Raw genomic sequence first — 24,534 nt, forward strand, 5'->3', positions numbered from 1 at the left:
CATAAGGAGCAGGAAACTGAAATTAAGGCACTTTCCTTCTCTGCCATCCCTGTCAAGAGTATAGACGCAAGTCCAATGGACTATTATGCTTTCGGACTCCTCAGGCGGCGCCTGTCCCATCATCGAGTCTCCACCGTCACCGGCTTGTGGAAAGCCTCTCAAGAAGAGTGGGATGCAATACCCATGGACTAGCTTCAACGCAGTATCTCGCTATGAATACTCCGATACCGGTCAATAATCAGTAAAGGCTGCTTTGTAAATCGAACATAACCAGTGGTGGAACCACGGTATTTCTTAGGTAAGTAGCACATTCAAATTCGGAACTGAATTAACGTTTGTATATGCATACAGCGATATATATGGAACATTATGTACTGAAGCTATAATGATGCCCAGATTTTGGATAGGAGATATTTTGGCCTGTGAGGTTCTGCGTGTAAGATTTTGTACCCAAACAGGCAATGATTCTCATTGTTTGTTATGATGTAATATTCCTACCAAATGGTTGACTAGTAAGTATTTTTGTATATATATATATTACACACTGAATTTGATTCCCTGTTTTTATTGTACGTTAATTAACGTGCAGTTTTCAATTACAATATTATACTATATAATTGGTGAACAACAACAGTTAAAAAAAATACTTTCTGGTATTCAACGACTGAACATTATTAGTGGAAATATATACCGGCACAGTTGATCATGGAATTATTACGGATTACGTGAATTATTAAAGAACTTACCTATAAACATTCTACAACACAGTACAAGGTAGCCAGAAAATCCCTTTACACCCGCTCTAAATGCCTGTGTAACAATGTAAGATGTTAAAATATGAACCTCCTATCCCGATCATTGATATGGTAACAGTGCTCCTCACATGAATTGCCACGTGACTGCCCGCGGAGGAAGGATAATGAAGTGAGTGTGCTGACCTGACCACTTCATTGTCTCGCCTTTCCGTGTTTGGTGAACAATGGCAGATACCAGAAACTTCACCTTGGAGGAGTGCTTAGTGGCAAATCTGTGAGTTCATGAACGGAAGCTCAACAACAAAAATATGCCCCAGGTGACAGGTTTCGTGATCGGTTCGGTACGGAGAGATCAAGTCGTCAGACTTTGATCACGTGGGAGAAGAAAGCTTCTCGCCTGGGAAGTGTTTTAGATGCCCCTCGTTCTGGTCGTCCATCAACGCGAAAGGAAATATGTGCAGAAGCTAGTGTGTCAGTAACGCACTCACCCTGCAAGTCGACCAGAAAGTGTTCTGTAAAACTTGTAATTGCAAGAAGCACAATGCAGGTACACATAGAAACGGACTTGGGATTGCACGTATTTCGGCCAATGCCCATCAATAAACTAACCGACGATTACTGAAACCACCAGCAAGAAGCATGTAGGATCTTGTTGGAAACCTTCCCCACCATTTCTGCTCGGAAGTGCGTTCTCTTCTCTGATGAACGTGCTATTTATCGGAGTTTGTGAAATAAGAACGTCTTCATATGGTTACATGAAAGTGTAGGTATAAAGGGACTTCTTGGCCACCCTGTAAACAGCAATAAATTGTTTCAAATGCTCAAACCAAAAACAAAAACTGGTGAATACTTCATGTTACTGACTGCACTTCAAGGATTCATTCACTTCATTTTATGTAGTTTCTCATCATCTATGAGGTGTTCAGTAGATTAAGTTTTCTTGTTTTCAATCATACTGACGAAGACGACGGTGGTTCGCTGAAACAACTTGCTACTGTCTACATTTTTGGATTTGATATGAGTTTAGCGTCCCTCTCAGCAGAAAGGCTGTCTGATGCGTGAAATCCGAACCACATGAGCTCCCACCCGGAATCAGACCTGGGGCTCTTAGGCCGAAGGTGGTACACTATCCACATAGCTATGAAAAATCTGCCACTGTCTACAATATTATAGGATGCTTATAGGAGAGTTTTTTAATATATAGGTGAGTGAAATATCCTTGATCTACTGATTACGAGTAGTTCAGTTTAAGTAAATTTTACACAATTAGTTGCAGATCAACTAGATTATCAGCTTAAGACACCTCTACGTATATTTTATTGATTGGAGAAAGTAAGTAAGTTATCCACTGAAACATGATCGCATAATGTAGTAAGAAAACGTCAGGCGTATCTTCCTTAAACGTACCACAATATTTCTATATAATCATTTAGTATTTTGTGTGCTGTAAATACGTTGATGTATTTCTTCAGTTTTTAATTATTATTATTATTATTATTATTATTATTATTGAATGTGCATGTGAGCATGTGGGCAAGAGGTTTAGTTAGCCAACTGGTATACAACAATTCATGATACAGTGCATAGTGTTAAAATGGGACATCTAATAGTATAAAGATATGAATATGACGACATCTATGTTTATCTCCCATTGACGACCGATCAAGCGAGCAGGATCTGCTCTTAAAATAATCTCACCTCATTAAATATTACAGGTTAGTTGCGTTACGTTTATTATAATTTTTTCTACGAAAGGGAACTTCTGAATGTAAATCACGTTCTGTAAAGAACGTTTACAAATAAATTAGGCGGCTTAGCCCATCACATATGAGAAGATAACGTCCCTCGAAGATTACACTGTCTGGGGAAGGAAAGAAGCAGCCTAGGACCATTCTGTAAGGACCACCCCAGTATTTGTCTGGTGTGAATGAGAAAAACCTAGAAAAATCTCATTCAGCATGCCTAAGAAAGCTTTTACACTTTTCCGATCGAGTGTCCCCACCGAGAATTGAACCCAGCACCACTCGCGCTACAGGCGAGATCTTAGCGACTACGTTACGCGAGCCCACTTAATCGAAACCCAGACCGTACGTGCAGAAAGCCATTCGGAGGTACAAATTACAGGTCAAGAAATATATACTGGGTGTATCAAAAGTCCGGGACCATAGGCCAACTCCATTTTAAGATACAAACGTTGTTAAAAATAGGTGCTTTTAATCTAAAGCGGTACAGTTTCTCCAATTGCACCAGCCGTTTGGGCTCCACACTAGTCAACCTGACCTGAACTGGCAACATAGGGTCCCCTACCGGTGTAAAGCCCAAACAGTTGGTGCGATTGGAAGAATTCCACCATTTTAGATCTACAACCATCTAGTTTCAATAACTTTCTTCTTTTCCATTTCTCGTATTTTTACTCATAACGGAGTTGGCCTATTGTTCCCGAGTTTTATTACACTCTATACATTTATTACAGACTAATAACAAATAATTTATAGAGAAAAAGTGCAGAGATACAAAATATGGACTAAAAGATAATTATATTTGTTAGGAAGTACTAACAAGTAATTTATATAACATGGAAATAAAGTAACAATTATTATTCTATGAAATTATATAAATCTATTTTGGATTTATATAACATAATTCTATCGAAGTAAGGTAATTTTTTGGACTCCTTCAGTAAAAGCTAGCATGCGAACTGCTTATCATATTGTGTTTAGTTTGAAACATTAATCTATTTATTTCTCAATTTCTTAATCAATGTACAAATGAAACTTCAGAACTTTAAGAAGTCAATAAGTAGCACCAATTAAAGCGCTATTGTATAGAGTGTATCAAAAAGAATTTTACAATTTTGAAAACTCATATGGATTTATTTATTTAGCTTACAGACATGGTCTTGGTGTCATTTTGTAGCAAAATACATCAAGCTTTATTTTATTTTATTTATTTATTTTTACTTTATACCCCCGGGCGTGAAGCAAGCCGGGTTGATTTTGTAGGACTGTTTACAAAGCTTTGTCTCACTTGCTCTACAACGTTCACAGACGTATAGGAATGACCTGAAGATTTGTGTCTTACCAAACATCCAGTTTCAATACAACACTTATGCCACTGATAAATAGTAGGCCTACTGGGAGGATTTTTTACCATACTTTGTGCGAAAATTACGTTGCATAGTTGTCGCAGACTTGGATTCTTCAAACTAGAACACACAATTATCACGCTCGGAACCAGTAAAGGCAACCATCTTTGCTACAACTGCCGCTACCGCTCGCGGTAGCTTGTTTCTGAACTAATGTACTACGTGAGTCAAAACTTGATGCATTTTGCTACAAAATGACACCAAAACCATGTCTGTAGGATAAATGAATAAATCAATACGAGTGTTCAAAGCTGTAAAGTTCTTTTTTGATGCACCCTGTACTGTACCGTTCTTATTAAAATAACAGCACTCTGTTTAAACACTCAGATAAATAGAGACTGTCTATGAAAACGTAATGCACGTGCGGTGAAATATGTAATTCATTTCATGAATTTTACTATTAAAAGGATTTTAAAGTGAAGCACAATTTACTGTACTCACTCTACGTAGAAAATGAAGCCCAGTTCCATATAAATTATGATTACCTACATACCAGTACCTACACAATGTTGATTCATGAACATTTCCCATATTTCTAAACTATATGTTGTAAGACAATTTAACGTAATACAAGACAAACGAAAAATTGATATTCTCAATCCTATGTTAGTATAAACATGTTTTAGTACTTTTAAGTCCAGACATATGCAATTTAACAGACTTTACGAAAGTACACAAAATATTTCTGAACTTACATGTTTACTAAAACATGCTCCCAGACAACTTTTGTGAGGTGCGTCCCAAACCACACAACTCTCAAGATCCTCGAGAAACGATGATTGGAATTTTAAAAGATCCTCCAAGTTTCCAAATATAGTACTTATTTGTTGTGGGGAGAACATATCTGAACGATTGCGACACTGCTCCAGATAGCCCTGGAAGAAAGAAAAAAAAATGCATCATTACAAAACAAATACTTGACATACGATAGTATTATATTGTTATTGTTAGAGCTAGGCATTTTAGGTGCAAATTTTAAGTGTAAATATTCATACAAACAGTATCAAAACTAATTACATCTTATAAAAGGACTCAAAATCTACTGACGTATTAAAAAGTATACCTAAACCAAATTCTAGAAACAATGTTATTAAAGTTACAAGTCCAAAAAACTGTTAAACAAAAAAACATTTAACATTTCAATGTTTTTTCTCAGTGTCCCTGACAAGGAAACTTTTTCCGGTGTCACACAAAATGTGGAACAAGACTATGGTCAATCGATTTGTGTTAGTGAACACGAAAATCCATACGCGGAAAAAATCCTCGATCACAACCGTTCCGTACTTATGAGGGGGATGTGTAGGGGTACTGCCAATACAACACGTTTTGGATAATGAGACGAAATATGGCGCGAGTTAGATGAAAATAGGCATAGAAGCGCAGTTAAACATATACCAGTGGCGGCTGGTACTATATGTTGCATGGTTGTGCAACTGGATATTTTTTTAATACTAAAACTATTTTTAAGTATTAAAGTAGTGTATCAGTAAAAAATAAACCTCTGCTCTTGAGCGCGAAACAGTATTGATGCATTTCTGAAAAAAGTCAATCAAAAAAAAAAAAAAAACGGAAAGAAAGAGAGAGATTTACATGTCCAGTGGCAGCGAACGTTGCCACTGGAAGCAGTAACACTGAGCATATGGCAGCGAGCTCCTATCTCTTAACATGGGGAAGTGGATTTATTCTTGCATCGCTCCTATCTTCCCGTATTGGTCTCATGCGGTTGCCTTTCGTCCGCAACTGGTCAGCTTCTGTAATAGTTACGAATTCCTCCGCTTAGCAGCGCTAGCAGGGTGAGCGAGATACAGACGCTTGGAAGAAAGAAGTTATTCACAAAACATAAACTCGCAAAGAACAAATATAAGTCTGGTGGTAGCAGGGACGGATCCAGGCTGAAAGTTTGGGGGGCGGTCGTTCGAAGTCAATAGATTTTATTTAACATTTATAATACAAAGGTGAAAATTCTTGGGATAAGATTTATTTTTTAAAAAATCCTATTCTGGGGGGATCGATCGAGTCTCGAAGAAGAAAATGTCTTACTACTGGTCTAATTCCTAGCTCTGTGTCTTTCGTGCACATGATTCTGTGTTCGATTTCCGGCGGAGAGCATAAATTAATATCAAATCATTCACTTCCAATACTCATCTGTCTTCTTTAGCCTAATTTGCTGGAATGTTAAACTACTTTTTTTTTTTTTTTTTTTTTTTTTCATTTTCGAAGGAAAACATCTTAGATTTCATGCTTCTTTACAGACAAAAATACGTGGTTTCTGAAAATGGACTTTTTGTACCGTATATTTATACAAAGAAATGCTAAGAAAATGCATATTGTCGGAGGAGAGAGGTGTTTCTGGACATTAAAGAAAATAAAGCGGAAAATATTTGCGGTAGCGATGCTTTCTATTCAGAGAAACTTGGCGAGCAGCATTTCAGATTTCAATAAAGTCATAGAAAAATTTGAAGCCCAAAAGATGGAAGAAAGCATAGTTTATATAATAAACATAGTCTAAAATAATGCATAGTTTATATAATTAAATAATTTTGTTTAACTGCGTGCATGCAATTTTCTTGCTTTTTTTCTTCTTTTCGGATTAACGCCATCATTCATGGCTTACAGCACATACTATATATTCGATTTATCTCGTGTTCAATAACATGAGTGTAGAGGTTTTGTATATAAATAGTATATAAACGTACATTGATAGGGTTGTTTGAAAAAAAGGAAATAGCTTATATATAAAATCAATATTAGAGAAATGATTTAATCAATAACATACAAATAGAGCTTAAAAGACTTTCCTCTTCATATTTCCTGAATATTTTTTTGGATAAGACTCAAGAATGCTGGGGGGGGGGGGGACACTTGCACGTACCTACATACCTTTGATATTGCAACATTGCAACCGGTGCTTGTACAAACTACGAGCCGCTACTGACATATACTACAATGTGACATTACATTAGACAATGGGCCTACTCTGACAAGTGAGGAAAGAGGCGAAGCACGTAACGACAGAGGGGAGGGTAGTGTGGAGTATAGCGTAGCGGAAAAGTTCCATAGAAGGTATGAACACATACGATATATTACTTAAGGAGAATAGCATAGTAATATATCATGGACATGGTCAAGTACATGGGTGGAGAATAGAAAGCCAAGGGGGCAACGGCCCCCACCTTCCTGAACTGATCTTTCAATGTATAGTGGTGTATTGAACATTGCATTGCAATTACACAGGGGCGTATATTGATGTCTTACTTTTATGTCATCATCATCATAAACATATGAAAATGAATGCCTATATGTATACAATACTCTATACACATCGGACATTACGACGGGAGCGGGTCCGGACCCTACGGACAATCCCCTCCATAGCTCTTTCTTCCATTTCTGCTTCAAAGTGTCGTTTGTTTGTGATTGATTACTTGGCCAGGTATAATTACTGTACCATTCCCCTGACGTCTCGCTTTTCCGTTTTCCTCAATTATATGACCATTTTTACTTGTGCTTACCCGCCCCTCCTCTCTCGTTATCTGCTATGCCTCTGCCGTTATTTGTCAGTATTGTCAAATATAATGTCACATTGTAGTATATGTTGTGCTTCAACGAACTTGCTCCATATTTCGTCTCATTATACACAACGTTGTGTTGCCAGTGCTCCCATAAGTAAGAAACGGTTGCGATGGAGGATCTTCCCCGCCAATAGATTTTCTTGTTCACTAAGACAAATCGATTGAAAATAATATCGTTCCACATTTCGTGTGACACCAGAAAATGTTCCCTTGTGAGTAAGACTCGTGGCTATATGACTTGCGTATGCGTCTTTGGCACATGAGTCTAGGGTTCCATTGCCGGTGGGAGCTCATGTGGTTCGAACCCAACCGTTAAGCTGTAGGTCCATATATATATATATAGAGAGAGAGAGAGAGTCGATACTAAACGAGACGGTAAAAGTCCAAATTAATCAATTCATCCGATCACTAAATAAATATTTGTATGCACGAAAGCACTCAACAATACCGACTGGTAATAAGCGTGATTTGATAGCTTGAAGTTGCCACTCCCTTCAATTTCTATTATATAGGTTTCCCTTAACGGAATGCACTGCAGCAAAAATTATGTGATGTCGCACATGCCAGGTGTTCCTTGTTTATTATAACATTTAGGCGAGTCAACAAAAGATCTTAAGAAAGAACAAAAAGGTGATGACATTGAGAGAAGATGCAAAAAGCCACTTAGACTTAAAAAAAAAAAAAAAAAAGCGCAACCAAAATACAGAAGTATTTATTTAACGTTTTGTTTGCAAGACAAGCTAATTTGGGCAATTTAATAGCAGAAAAAAATTAAGATTCAGTACATAAAATTCCTAGTTCTAGTTATTGTTCTCCTGTACACAATTACTGTATTTCTTTCTTCATTTTTGACTACAGAAGATTAATCTTTAAACGCCTATTGACGCACATCTGCGTCATGACTTTAAACCATCACGGCTCAGCCCCTAATTAAGGCACGAAGATAATTTTAGAATCAATGTGTTCGTGAAGAATGAAGCTTTCCAAGGTCATGCATCTTATGTATATGGAGATTACCACAGTAGAGGGGGAAGGGTAAAATTCATGTTTTTTTTTTTTTTTTTTTGTTGTTGTTGTTTATTACATCAGTTTTTTGGGGGGCAATCCTCCCTCCCGCCTTGGGGGTACAGTAATAAAAATTGGTATACGAAACAATAAAGTAGTCCACTATACGCTAATACCCTGCAAAAGTACTTGTTTGTTAGGTGTGTGAAATAGGGGATGTTCAAAATTGACCAATTTTGGGTTGCCAGGGCCTCCCAAATTCTATTTTTTAAATTTTTTCCCGGATTTTTTCTCTTTCTTCATCTTATTCTACGAATAAAGCGGAAATTGCACAAGTGTTACCTCGTTGGAATCTGCGATCCATAAGATTTCCAGCGATGTATGAATCATGAATCTGTGATAATTACGGGGTTTCTAGAGCCCCTAACGTGAGAACCTACGATTTCGTTGAAATCCCTGGTCGGTGTTTAAATGTTAAGGTAAACATTTGAGAAAGTTCTCATTAAAATATGAAACAGGGTGTGACCCACTCCTTGCAGTTGTGAAATTGCACACCAATAAAGGAAAATGGGACTGTCCATAAATAAATGTGCATGTTACGTGAAACAACGAAGTAATAACTCTTAACTTACAATTAATTGTTTTATAAAGCATAAGTGTGTGGGAAGATGAGGATGGAGCCAGTGGAAAACGAAGCAGTTATCAACTTGATTTGATGACTTGATTTTGAGTTTAACGTCCCTTTCAGCAGCGAGGCTATATGAGACGTGGACCTACTGATTAACGTGGAATCCGAACCACATGAGCTCCCGCCGGGAAGAAGCAGTTATCAACTTTCAGATTTTGAAACGCAACACTCATCCAACTAGGGTTGCCGGATCTCCGGGTGCCGCCCAGAGTGCTCCGGTTTGAAATACATTCTACGGTATTTAAGAGTCAGCAAATTTAATCAATGAGCCTAGTGTGATGTTCCTCTGTCAATTTTTCTTTTAATATTTCAAGTGTAACATTCATCCTCAGGGCACATAATGCCTTAAATCCTTTCTTACAACGTTATCTTCACAGTTTTCTTTTTTTTTTCTTTCTTTCTTTCCCGCAAGTGGTAATTTAATAATGTTTTTAGTTAGTATTTTCGACACATTTGGTTACTTGCCTTTCTCACTATGTTATAGATTGTTCTTATTCTTTCACTACATATATAATGCATGTATGTCCTGTTCTTATTCTTTTACTGTATATTGTAATGTACCATGTGCTTGTGTTTATAAACAATCACACATGCTCCTGTTTGTAAACATCAACCTTACGTATTTACGATGGAGTACTACACCTCACATGGGATTACTACAAGAAGCAGACGACGGACCCCAACCACCTCCTACAAATCACATGACGACATGAGAGCAGCAGCGCCACCGCCGCCCGGAGTGCTTATATAACGAAGCGGATTCAATGGACAATAACCAGTATGCGATTGGTCTCTCCTCCTCTAGCTTGCCTGGAACTCTAGGAGAAAGCCTCTAGTTTGCTGCGGAGCTCCGTCGGGATCCCAATCTCAGTTGCTTCGGGGCTTTGTGACTCTTAACCCCCCCCCCCCCGCCTACTGCTTGCTTCGGAGCATTTAGGTTTCCTACAGCACTTTGCCAACAAATTTTGATCGAAAGTATGTAATTCTTTGAAATTCCGATTTTTACATTCATTTAAGCATAATATGAAAGGAAATGATAATAGAAGAATTTTCTTAGCTCAGGTTGTGAAAAAAAAAAAAACAAACGCCCTTGTACAACAGTAGCTGTATATATACAAATGCATTAATATTTATAGAACATTTAAGAAAAATCCTTGTAAAAACCTACATTTCACTTTTTTTTTTATCTATTTCACTGTGATGTGATAAGCTGGGGAGTTAAGAAGTACCCTAACCTATAGCTTTCTATATCCTTGTACTTCCTTTTTCAAAATTGCGCAAATACCAGTTTCACAGCAATACAGAAAATAAAGTAACCGTGGTCAAGTTAAACATTAACAATTCCGTAATAAAAATCAGTATTAACATCAAAACATCAAAAATATGTACAAATACCTTTTTGTGCAAGAACTACACTGCAATGTAGACAAAAGTTTCAAGTGATCTCTTGTACAGAATTATGTTTATTTTATTTTGAGCATCTTCACTTGGCTTGCCTTTTGTAGGTTACATCTGGAGCATCACTTGCAATAGTCCAACAGTAGTCGGCCAATATGTTAGAACTCCTCTTTCCTTCATATCTCTTCTCCATGGCTGCAATATCTTGATGGAAACGCTCACCATGTTCGTCACTTACTGCTCCACAATCTTCGGGAAAGAAGTGAATGAAGAAAGTGGAGTTTCAGAGACATATTGCAACCAAGATTTTCGTAGCACAATAACAACTTTGCTACCAGTTGTTTGTAATTTGTTGCTCGGTGTCTTCCCAAGAACTGTGAACAAACACTCTTCAAGCTTTCCCACGCAGCTTTGAGAATTTCGTCGAACTTATGATCTTTGAATAGTTGCCTAATCTGTGGCCCTATGAAAACACCCTCTTTAACTTTGGCATCACTTAATCGAGGGAATTGTCCTCTTAGGTACTTATAGGCCTCATCCTCTTGGTTCATGCACTTAACGAAACTTTTCATAAGACCTAATTTAATATGTAGAGGGGGAAGCAAAATTCGGTTACAATCTACCAGTGGTTCATATTTTTCACTCCCGGCTGAAGAGTTTCTCTGGTACTTCAATCACTTTTGCGGTAATGAGATCCACGATCTCTACTGTCCCATTCACATATAAAGCAACAATACTTTGTATACCCTAACTGCATACCTAGCAACAGTGCTATTACTTTAAGGTCACCACAAATGAGCAACTGAAAATCGTAATATTTAATGGCTTGAAGTAAACGTTTCAAGTTTTCATAAGATTCCTTCATATGAACTGCGTAACCTACAGGAATTGAAGGAAGTTCATTTCCAATATATAAAAGCACTGCCTTTAAACTCACCTTGGACGAATCTATAAAGAGCCTCCACTCCGTAGGTTCGTAATTAATTTTAAGTGCCCTCATGAGACCATTTACATCTGTACATGCCACAAGTGTGTCTTCCATAGTAAAAAATGAAGTGAACATCTTCTCCCTATTCCGATACACTGAAATATTTACTTTTTCCTGCAATGAATTCCATTGCTTTAAGCGTGACGCTAAAATTTCGGCTTTGCTTTTCGAGAGGTCCAAGTCTCTGATTAGATCACTTAGTTCCTCTTGAGTAAGTCTATGTGGTTCACATGGAGGTTCTTCTACAACAAATGTAGGGTCCTTCGAAGTACTTGATTCAGGAGCTTCAACTTCTTGATCATCATCAGAAAAAAGATCGTATTCTTTAGGTGGGTCAGGAACAGGTAGTCCTTCTCCATGTGGAACAGGGCGCATTGCAGAAGGAATGTTAGGATAGATCAAGGCCCGCTTCTTCTTCGTGGAAATTCCCTTCTTGACGGAAGGAACCATACAAAAATAACAGTCTCTGATGTGGTCGCTTGGCTCCCTCCAAATCATGGGCACTGCAAAAGGCATTGAGCGCCCCTTCCCATTAATCCAATTTCTTAGATTGCTGGCACAAGTGTTACACACAATGTGGGGTGCCCAAGATTTATCTTGGTCTCCAATTTTACAACCAAAGTAATATTGATAGGCTTTTCTTATTAGTGGTGTAATAGTCTGCTTTTGTGAGGAAAATGTCACTTCCCCACACACGTAGCAGAAGCTATCCGCATTGTTTACACAATTTCGCGGCATTTTTGTTTATTGAAATCCTCAAAATGTCACTTGAAATAGTTCCGACAACTATTTAAAAATATACATTCGAAATACCAGTATTTTTGCGTACTTGTAGTTGTATTTTTATGTCCTGCACTACACAAACGTCACACCCAAAACGCCGATAACTGCACTAAACCTGTCTTTTCTAACAATAGCAGAACACTACTGAGATAAGGAACACAATGAAACCAAGCGTTCATCTAGTTTCTCCAGTGTTGCCGGACCAGTGTAACATTTTACCCCAAACGAAGCGAGTATATTTATTTTTAAAGTGTTATTATTAGACATGCCTGTAAAACGAAAAGTAGAGCTAATATTCGAAAATAACTTTCAAATTCGTGATCAGCACCACAAAATCAATAAGAATTAGCTGATTTTGTTCAATTTACATTTTCGTTGTTGAACAGTGATGTCATTTATACTTATATCCTATTAGTTATTTATAAGGATTGTACTTTTATTGAAAAAAAAGGTTGTTTAAAATATTTTCATTGTTGTTTCAATAATGTTTTTATTTAAGTATTTAACAACAGTGAGAATAAAATTTAAAATTAGTTTCGATGGAAATGAACTGAACAGTAAGCTCCTGTTTTGATGTCTAAGGGTAATAATAATTGTTGTTAATTGTAGAGTGTTCTTTTTGCGAAAGGAGATGCACCAAATAAGTTCAAAATAATGCAGAATATTTTCGCTGTAACAATCAGTAAAGCACATGTCAAATGAATGTTTATTGTAATCAAAGTTCAATGGTCCAATGATACAAAAAGAATTTGTGATGTTCGACATTTGAGTTCATATGAACTTAAAAATGGCCTGTTAAGATTTTCACAAAACAGTTCTGGAAAACAGTACTCTCTATCATTCAGCGAAGAGCTCCAAAAATATGAATAATAAGGTAGCAGTCAATAATCACTAGTTTTATTTTCACTTTGGCACGACAGCCTATAATTTGGCTAGTATTAATGATGTGTTAGAAATAGTGATGGTTAAGTCAGAAATAATGGCGGTAAAAACATGCAGAAATCCAATTTCAAATTTGTTGAGTTGATTTTGAGTTTAACGTCCTGTTCAGCAGCGAGGCTATTTGAGACATGGACCTACTGATTAACGTAAAACCCGAACCACATGAGCTCCCGCCAGGAACCGAACCCGGGTCTCCCACGCCATAGGCGCGTACGCTAACCGCTTAGCCACGAAGGAGCTCGATTTCAAATTTGTCTCCAGCTACATAAACGCAGGTAGTCCCCGGGTTTGCCTTCAATTTGACAACCCCGCACCAAACATAGAGATCGTAATGTGTACAAAGCTAAATGTCCTACAGCATTGACATTTCAAACGAGGACAGAGTCCGTAGAAAACGGCCCATATTTTTGGACGACCATCACAATCACAAATTAAGGGTATACCACCAAGGAGTAAGCAACCATACTAGAAGATCACCGAATAACTATTAGAAAATTAAGTTAACAAAGGTAAAGTTAGTGCAGTCGTTTGAAAGAGAGAGAAAATATGATTCGCTGATCTTATCTTCTGCAAGGAGCAACCATGTCATCTGCTTCCGTGAACTTTTAGCCATGTATAACGATTTTTTTTTTTTTTTGATTACTTATAATATTTGTTCGCTAGGCCTTATCACAATATAAGACGACGTAGATCAGCATCAAACGTCTGAAGCCTAGGCTACACAATATAAACCTTGTGGTCCACAACCTTCAGAAAGGTACGTGTCTATGATGATGCTATTTTTTTAGGAGGAACCAGAAGAAAAAAATGACACATTTTCTGGCAAAAGAACATACAATGACTCCAACTCACTATGACTTATTCAGTGAAATTACGGAAACTCTACGAAAAATTAAAGGCACAATATACTTTTCAACGGTGCCCATGTTCTTGAAAACAAAACTCTTTTTACAGCTCTCATGTCGCTCAAATAGAAGCTTATTCATGTGGCTAAGAAAATCTCATTATTTCGCTTACACCTGACATATGCCATTTGATTTCAACCTTTTATCTTTCCATAAAGTTGTTTCCGAAAGTAAGAGCTTCCCAGTTGATGAAGCACTGATTATAGAGGTACATTCGTATCTCCAATTCCAAACTGCTAAGCTTTATAAAAATGGTAGCTGTAGCTGTACAAAATTATATGCGTATGGTTCTAGATGACAACTCTCTGGAGAAAGACTAACATCTGTGCCAATTTGAGTACACCCCTGACCATTGTGTCAGGAGAAATCTTTACTTAGCGCCCATCGTAAACAAACACTTAATCGCTGACTTGATTGTTCATGAAATGGGCTAATGGCGAATGTGGGTTATATATTGTAATTAGAACACTAATCACATTACACTATCTTTACAGGTCAATGAATTAAAAGTTGACTCGTTACGTTGAACACTACACAAATACACAACTACTTACAAAAAGACACTGAAAAATATATTACCTCCACAACATCTCGTAAGTTCTTCACAAAGTCCCGCTCTGTGCTGATAACCTCTCGAACAACACTGCTCCTGACTTGGTCGTTGGATAATAATGATATACTGGTTCTTCTTCGTAGTTGAGACGACGCTGACCCTGATGCGATCGCCGCTAAGCAGTCTTCTACTGTATCTTCTTGACTTACACGTAACTATAAAAGAAAATACATTTTCATTGGTGTCACGTAAAACAACAGCTCCTAAACTATATTCCGCAAAATAAGTTCGTGTTCCTCAAAATATTTGAAAAACAACTTATGTAAATACATAATTTAAAATAATAATAATACATTAATCACCTACATAATAAGTTGTCACACAGGCTACTATGGTCCGCCAGGGTTACCATGCACTCGAATTTATCTTTTTTTTTTTTTTTTGTCTAATCTTCTAGTCCTCGCCTTCATATTTTTCCTACTCTTTCTTCTTGCTGCATTTTTCCTCTTTTTTGATTCCTTCTTTCTTCGGTTCTCCAGGATATCTCTTCCATTTTCACGCTTTATGAGTTCTCCTCGTTTTACTTCTATTGTCGCGGAGTTGTCGTTTGAATCATCTTATCTCAGATTATTTGAAGCTGCATTGCTTATCTTTTACCATATATCAAACAACATATTTGAAAACTATCAAAGAAGAGGGAGGGGGCAACTTACTCTCCACATTGCCTGTGATCAGAACAGTCAAGCATTCTTTTCGTCCGCGTAGAGAGTTTGAGACATATTTGTCGCCTTTCGCGGTTAAAACTGTTTCTTTGCTGGTTTAAGTGTAAATCAGATTCGTCCCCGTTGAACATTCTACTCAGATCACTTAAGCTGTTAGTGTAATTATTTTCTGATAAATATTCAAAAACACAACTTGCTCAGGTCTCTAATTGTTCCTCGGTCTCCGATGCTCTAGAAATAGTAAAACTTTTCGCCATCCTCAGAGACAGTGGAATTTCTTTTGAAAAACCCTAGTAAGCACTTCAGGGCTTACTCACGTAACTCCCATCATTTTTTGGTCACTAACCAGGACTTGTTCTTTTGATACTAAAAATTTCCCCTTCACTCAGCATGAATCCACATAACAGTTGCTCTTCAACGTCCTTTATCAACGTAGATTCTGAACCCATCCTCGTTCTTTCTGGAGATTTTCCCGTAGTCTTGTCTTTGAGGGTACCTCGAGGAATGATTAGTATTTCTTTTTAAAGCAACAGTAGCATGGTAACCCCTACCTTCACATCGCTCAAAGATTCCCTGCATCCACTCAGAATAATAATTTAAGATTTTTCCTCGTTTCGATGCCATTTTGAAATGAATCGATCTAAAATACAACAGCATTAAACAAGAGTTAGTCAAGATATATTATTGTAAAATGAAAAACTGGAAATCAAATACTTCATGTCTGCTCGCTGTATATATATGTCATTGTTTAAACCACAGGTACAAAAATAAAATATCTAAGTATATTTGATTTGTTTTCTGAAAGAACGCTTAAATAATACATTGTATTTACGCGTTTTTGTATGTTTATTAACAAAGTATTTTTGATAGCTCACAACGTTGTGTTGACAGTGTTTATTCCCGTGACGACTATTGGTTCCACTCAGTTTTCAGAAATATATACCAAAATGATCAGTAAACAAAGTTTTTTTTTTCTTCTTTAAATAAAGTACAAAAGCATCCAAATTTAATAATAAACGATAGATGATCCAGCAGTTGCCAGGTGTGGCGAATTCTAGTACAAGTGAGTCAAGAGTGAGCTAGTAGTAGTCACGTCCATTAACTCATGGAATTGCACATAAATATATATCTAATGATAAACGTGTTCTAGGGATACTAAATCTAAGGTTCAGGTCACTCAGAATACGAGAACATACTGTATCGCAATTGATATGTAAAGAAGAACATACCTGATTCACTTATGATTTGATACAAACGAACACATTTCCGGATGTTTCTCATCATACACTTAGCTAATCTTCAGCAAAGTATTTCCCCACCGAGGAGTATATCGTCACACATGATAATATATCGTGACGAGGATAGTAAGGAACTTAGTGGCGGATAGCTTAACTTTTAATCTCATGTATTTTCCTTATTTTAGGGATTTTAGTGCGTAAGTGGCGACTACCGGTGCCCTCTCATCTAATAAATATTAAGATTTTTTGTCCATAAATTCATATCGAAATAATGTAGATCGTGCACTGGATATAACAATCGATGAATTCCTGAGAATTGATATATTTCAATACACAATAAAATTTTACTGAAATAAATTAACTTCGGAGGTCCCCAAAATTTCGTTATACTGGTACTTTACTGCACCATAACTCAGTTCCCAGGAAATTAAGTTGAATCGATTTACTCACTATAATTTATTAGTAATGGTACCTACCCGTACAAAGGCTGCTGGGAACCAGCCGCTCTTCTCCTCCCTTGATCCCCACCACCAGTCTTTGTCAGTTGTATCCAACACTTCTATCACCTCTCCTGCTCGGAAAGCAAGTTCTTCCGGATCCATGGTTACGTGATCCCACAGCGCTTCAGCAAGCACCACGGCGTCTTCATCCACCCCCTGAAACCAAAACAAAATACGCAGCTGTTTGTTATTAATACCCCCATGCCAAGCGTTAAATATTTCTATTAATTATTTAGTACTTAATTTGGGTATAAAGCAAATAGCATGAGTGTCAAAACAATGGTTAAATGTTGAGAAAACAAGAGTACATATAGAACCAACGTTATAATCAATCGGTTAGTTTTCTGATAATGTCCTCCAAAATATTAAATTAAATAAATTGGTCAACATACAACGATTTTAGTGCTCTACAGGGTGAATACAAGTCAGGAACACTGGCGGTATTACTTTCTGATTTTATATGAGTTGCGGCATTTGGAAAACACGAAGGACGAACAAAAGATAAGCAGCGATACAAAACGAAACGCCATTTCATTACTCTCAAATCGTATGCTACCGGCTGAATGAAAAATTTCACTGACGCAAACCGGAAAACAAGTGGTTCCGTTTTATATTCTGAAACTACGGTAGACTTTCGAAAGATACAGATTTGTGACTTCCGGTTTTGATAGGGATAAAGTCGGAGATACAGGACCATACCATCGGATAGTTCTTAGGATCTTACAATTTCTGAACTGAGGTGCCGTAGAAGTCCCTAACAATTTCTGAGAAAGAGCACTTAAATTTAAATGAAGTGTGTATAATATCAAAGAAAACATCGTAAGTTAACGAAATCACAGTAATTCAACATGATCACCCTCCATATCTAAGCAGAGTTGCCATCTCTCCGCAGTGCACCTGAACACACCTGGTAGGCCCCATAGTTTTGGAGCTATGGACCTTAAATTTCATTTTTTCATGTTTTCGGCAGCCTGTAACTCCGAAAGGAAGCATTTGTGCACCCAGGGTGGTCTATACTTTTCGTCTTATCTTGGTGTCAGGAATCACCTCCCGAACGTTGTCGGTGTTGTTTTGAAACACCCTGTATATATACCCCTCAAGATATATATAAAAAGCTTCTCGCTATTTATGCTCGTTCTTGCTCTGATACCTGTCGACAAACGGACGGGCCATAGCTGTCCTGTAAGACTTCCCATACTTTTGCAAAACAGTTTGCAAGTCTAAAAACAAGCCTTTGGATCGAACACCAGATTAACTATTTTTTAAAACTGAATTGTACGACATGAAAAATGCAAGATTTAGATCTTTCTGCGAGAGAATAACCTTGTATTTTAGTTGCACTGGATAATCATATATTGACGATAATTCAAAGAAACATGTGTATCGAGTATAAGGCTGTGTAATATTATTTTTCGATGTCTGACATACTTTCGTAATCAATTTTTCGATTTAGACATTTTTGGAAATGTCGATATTCCGAAATTTCAATGTTTTCTTGATGTCGATTTTTGACATCGAAATCCGGAAATCGCACAGTCTTAGTTAAGAATGATGTCGGTAAAATCGTTTTATTCTTTATAAGTTTTTCAACTGGTTTCAGACTTTATATCCACCCTGTAGCATGTTGTTCAATTTATATCTACTTTCCATTAGTATGTTGATGTGAAAAGTCCATTTTCGCGAGGTAATCCTGTGTTTGTTGCCCTCTAGTCACATTTGCAAGTCTTTTTCGACATCTGAAAATATGTTTACCACACAAATAATGATACATCCACCGAATTTCACTGTTGCTTGTCATTCCTGACAAAACAGAGATATATATGTAATTGCACGTTTATTATTTTTTTTAAAAAAAAATGCAGTGACTGCGTCTCGTTAAAATTGGCCTATACAGTTTCGACAGATACTACTGCCTTTCTTGGAAGATCGCAGTTAGTTAATGAAAAGGGTTCTGAACTGTTGAAGGAACTCCATTATTTGTAGTATCATTTCGCTGACATATGTAATATTAAGAAAATGATTTGGGTAATATTAGGTTAAATCAAGTTGTTTTACATAAAGATTAAAATTCTTACATATATTTATTGTAATGGTTTAGGGACAGAAATTGACACATACTGTTAAATAATTAGGCAAAAACTTGCCAGTATTTGCGTCTTGTTAAACTTGTCCTATATAGTTTCAACAGATACTCCAGTCTTCCTTGACAGATCGTTGTTACTCCAAATGGTCTGGTTTTATATGTAATTATAATGAAATTTTAATCTAAATCATTTTCTTAGTAGGACACATGTCTGTGAAATGATGGAGTTCGAATACCCCTCAAGATATGTTATTGCCTATTTATATGGAATAAACAAACATAATGTGCTGAAACCCATTTGACTAAACTCCATTCTGCGCACAGACTTGCATGTGTGGCTGTCCAAGAGAGCTATTATCAAATTTCCCACCAGACTTGATACCTTATTTTTAATTAAACAGAGGCAGCACACAAAAATATTTTAAATACTATTTTGCTGAATAGTTAAGTTAACAGAGACTTTCATGTTGTAAAATACGAGGCCAGTAATAAAGTAATGAGACTTCTTCAAAACTACCTTTATTTATCTACACTTGCACTTTATCCCCTTCAAAATAGCTCCTTTAGAAAGCTACGCAGCGATGGAGACGTTGTTTTTAGTATTGACAAGGAGCATTATTATGATGCACCATCCACGAGTTTGAGACATCTCGCTGCATGCGAGTGACTCGTTTTCGTAGTTGATCAAGAACTTCACAGTAAAATTTCTGTTGATCGTTTGGCCTTCAGGTTCAAATTCTTTATGGGCAGGGGCCGCGGTGGCTCAGTGGTAGAGCGTTCACCTCTGGTGCATGGGGTCCCGGGTTCAAACCCTGCTCCCGCCAAGTGAACTTTGTGGTGGACAAACACCGTGTGCGTGGGTTTTCTCGGGGTTCTCCCGTTTCCTCCCACTTTCTTCATTCCACCATTTCATTCATTTCTCATAATCACCGTCTCCTTTAGCCTAACCGGCATAACCGTGGGACGTAAAACTCAAAGATTTCATTTCATTTTTTTTTTCTTTATGGGCAATGCTCTACTGTCAAAGAGAATATGAGCAAGGTTTAGATTTTCAACTTGCTCATTCGCGCTTTTTTTCTGCCGTGACGAGTTAAGAGTGTAAAACTCAGCACTTTGTGGTTTGATTTCGGGACTGAACTCAAAGACGCAAGTCTCGTTACCTCCTTAAAATATCTGGATCATTCTGAATCCCTCTAAAGATCATGGAACGCGTCTTCCCTGTTGAGCTTTTGTTCAATCGGTACCAGTTTCGCACAAAGTTTCCTCACTTCCAATTGGCTGGTCAAAATCTGATGGACGGCCATGCAGTTCAAATTCAGTTCGTCTGTTATTCTAACAGTTAATCAACGGTCAATCTGCATAAGGTCTCGAATTTATTCCATATGTGAATAATTTCTGGACGTTGCTGGTCCAGACCGGGCCTCATGTTCCACTGATACCCGGCCTTCAGAATATGTTTTGAATGATCCGGGTTCGCAACAAAGCAGCACTGCCGTAGACTTTTTTTTTATTTTTCTATACAGCCTCGGTCGCGTTGTACCCAAGTTTAAAACAGAACTTGATGGCACACCACTGCACGTAACTTTGTTCGCTCATGTACATGGTGCTGCAAGATTCACTTCACAACAGAGCTCTCTCATTTCACCTGTTAACACGACGGTCTTGTCACTCACATCGAGGCTGCATGAAATGTTGACGAGTGTGCGCTGGAGGGAAGGGATGAGGAAGACGTCCAGTGTTTGCTAAGTCCTGAGTTCTACCTCCGGTCTCATTACTTTATTTACAGACCTTGTATTAATGGTGGGGTGCTGACTGCCACAGCCAATTATTGGTGCTGATTGCCACGACTGGCGCTAATTGCCAATATGAAGGTGCTGACTGCCACGAGCCTGAGAGAAAGTTGCTAGACGTAACATTACCGGACGCCAAGAAGCATGAAAGAAACTAGATGATCCTTAGGATCATGTTGTTCAGACCAACACTTAACAAAGGTAAACAGGTCTCTGTATGTACTCTCATGTCCAAAATTATTGTCACATTATTATAAATATGTTTTTCTAGTAATATAATTTGATAACGAATTCGCCCGGTATTTCTTATAATGTTAGTATGTGTATAATCGGCTAATACAAGTATGTGGTAAATTTCATGTCAAAAGAGCAGTAAATAAGAACAATAAAACGAAAATAAAATTTCCTTGTCCATTTAGTTACATTTTATTTTACTCATTATGATTTTCATATTTATAATTCTTTTCCTATGAAATTTATCACAAATATAAATTTCCTGATTATACACATAATATAAGTATTAAAAGTACTCTGCAAAATTATCAAATTATATTCTTACAAGAAGACAGTTATAGATATGCGACAATAATTTTGGACATGAGTGTACTTTCAGTTTTGTCAGGGAGCGGTGTGTACAAAATTGGTACGATTTATGTATTCTCACTTGAACTCCATATGTCAGCATGAACTGTGTACAGCTGTGCAAATTGTTTCGAGCAGCTCTTGAAAGTTCCATCAAAAAAGCACTGCTGGCTGTACCTCACAAGGGAAGTTCAGGAGAAAGCACTCGCCTGCAGAAAAACTAAGCATGCCATTTGAAGTCCCAATTCATGCTGATTACAACAAGCTAATAAAATTCCTGTACGGTTGAGAACGGTTCGAGATATTCAACTTGGACATTTATATGAGAAAATGAGGATATACGCATTTATACGCGTTAAGTACAACATAATTAGTAACGAATATTGACATACGAATTGAAAGCTATCGGAAGTAACAGAAAAAAAAAGTGTTTCGCAATAACTAACGGGTTTGTTAGATACAATTAGTCATTACATTGTTTACAATAATCATAGATTAGAGATGAAAATTGATCACTGTTGTTCTGTTTTATGAAGAAATGACGCAGGCAAAATACTCCCTTGCACCATGAACATTTTATATGTGCAATTGTGTTGCATCCGTCAAGAGAACAGTTCGCAGAACCAAAGCAAAAACCAAATTCGACAAGTGATTCAAAAGTTATATTCCTATAATTTGTTCATAACCTGCCTTGCAGAACGCAAACTGAAACAATCTAATGTATCGCGGTGATCGGAAGTGATTCGTATGGACACGAACCTTATTTGATTGTTTCGTTGGTACATTATAACGTCCAGATGAAGAAGATTCATACTATGTACACATCTCCTGCCATAATCTTTGATTGATCGGAATCAAAACACATCAAATGGTTGCACAAATCGTGTGCAATTCTTTGGTATCTTCTCAACCATTAGGTCTTTGCTATCCGTCATGCAACTTGTAATGGACAATTTGTCTGTGAATGGACCCCAGTGATCAAGCAATAGCAAGTTCAAACTATCAGGCTTCGCCATGGGTGAGAATACTTAAGGCTGTGTCCAACACTCGCAATGCGATAAGATTTCCCTATATAATAACATGGCATATTTCTTTCCAAAATTTTATGAAAACTATTTATTTTATAAAGTTCAAAATTCGGCCAAATGTTTGTTAGTATTAATATTGCATGTTCACTTTTACTTTTTCTTGCTAAGGTAATATTAAAGCGCGCTAATTAAAAATTAATTTTCTTCCATTTAAAAGCTGTTTAAGATATTGGCTGCATTTTGCAACAGTGTAGAACAGCATGGGACAGAAAGAGAGGGCTCTTTTTCCAGGAATTCTAAAAACCCTGTTCACCCCTCTGGACCTTTCCTTATTAGTCTTCGCGACACGTGGTAGAAATTTATGATCCCTTCTGGCTAAAAACCAATGTTGCCTCGATTCCTTTTCTTTCTTTCCTTTTTTCTAGTTGAAATATTTTTTTTTAAATTTTTGTTGTTGTTAACTGAAAATAGGAAGGAAAGCTTTCTCCTTATTTTGCCGGACTTTAACTGCACAAGTAAATCGGAGGTACAGCAACACTGAGAGCAGTGACAGCTTACACGCTTGCGAGTACTAACCGAGAGTTGTGGGGGTGAAAAGAAGCAGTGGTTGGGGAAAGAGCCCTTTAAAGCTGTCCCGATGTTATAGGAAGCTATAGGTAGATTTCTTACATTCTCTGCCCCCGCTAGGTCACGTGCGTGAACTTAGGGTTGTCCGCGGAGAAAAAAGAAACCGATGGAATGCAGATTGACAGCAGATAACAAGAGCAATGTCTGTTTTCTCTCTCTTCATAGATCGTAAAGATTTCCTTGATTCTACGTAAACATATCAGTGAATAGTTACCTGTACAGGCATATTGCAGCTAACAACATACGAAAATTTCAGAAAATCTGTCTATGTTGTTTTCAAGTGAGGGAAGTCTGTTCATCTTATAAAATTAGTTTCGAACTGTATAGCGTAAAGGAAACTCACTTATTTGTTGCATCAACTGAGAAAAATTTACATATAGATCAAAGAGAAGTCTTAGGAAAAACGAACGATATACTAAATGCTGGTACTTACTGTCTATTAAGTATATTCGTATCAAAATTGTCTAATAAATCTAGAAATGAATAAAAATAAAGAACGGTCCGAACGATTCTTTTACTATATATATATTATTTACATAGCGTTTTGAGTGGCATCGAGAACCCAATTCTTTGCCTTTTTTTTTTTAAATCGAACTTGAGACTACAGGGGCCTACGTCTCAAAACTACTACTCTTGTAATAGAAGTGCGATACTTCTCAAAATCAAATATTTTACACTTGTATACATTATTAAAAAGCGGCAAATTAAAAATGTCAGCAATAGTACTTAGAAATGAATTTTACTATTTATTCTAGTATATCTACTTCATGATATTTGATGGATTCTCAAAAAAAAAAAAAAAAAAAAATTACAAGACGAGTAATTTTGAGAAATAGACCGCTGCCGTGTTAAAAACACACACACAATTGACGAGTAAATTTAAATGTATTAATTAATATTTATTTTAGAAAACGACATGTCAGATGGAGCCGAAATGCCATTTTATACCGAAACATTAATAACAAAGACAAATGTGGAAATCAGGCAGAGCATATTTTGGGAAGTATATCATCCTGGTGATATTCGCCTGGTGGGACAGAAGAAAATCGTGGGTTAACATTAATAATAATAAAAATGCTTCTTGATATCACTTATCGATTTTGCTCTATGGAGCTATCGATTTGGTTTTAGTTTGATTTCAGCTTAGCGTACCGTTCAGCAGCGAGGCTATATGAGACGTGGAACTACAGCGAAGGAATACGAACCATACGAGTTCCTGCCGGAAATCGA

At 37.1% G+C, this 24,534-nt stretch overlaps 1 protein-coding gene across 3 annotated transcripts in view; it reads right to left on the reverse strand.

Moving 5' to 3' along the window:
• Window positions 1-24,534, reverse strand: part of RhoGEF3 (Rho guanine nucleotide exchange factor 3) — a 920,825-nt gene that overhangs the window by 25,557 nt on the left and 870,734 nt on the right. For all 3 annotated transcript variants that reach the window (XM_081756412.1, XM_081756413.1, XM_081756411.1), the window contains exons 13-15: window positions 17,171-17,350; window positions 14,761-14,949; window positions 4,596-4,775 (exon numbers count right to left, since the gene is read on the reverse strand). In XM_081756412.1, the coding sequence (XP_081612538.1) occupies window positions 4,596-4,775; window positions 14,761-14,949; window positions 17,171-17,350 (549 nt within the window). The remainder of the gene's footprint in view (window positions 1-4,595; window positions 4,776-14,760; window positions 14,950-17,170; window positions 17,351-24,534) is intronic.

Source organism: Thermobia domestica, chromosome 4, assembly GCF_964235325.1.
Source record: "Thermobia domestica chromosome 4, izTheDome1.hap1.1, whole genome shotgun sequence".
NCBI classification, from domain to species: Eukaryota; Metazoa; Arthropoda; class Insecta; order Zygentoma; family Lepismatidae; genus Thermobia; species Thermobia domestica.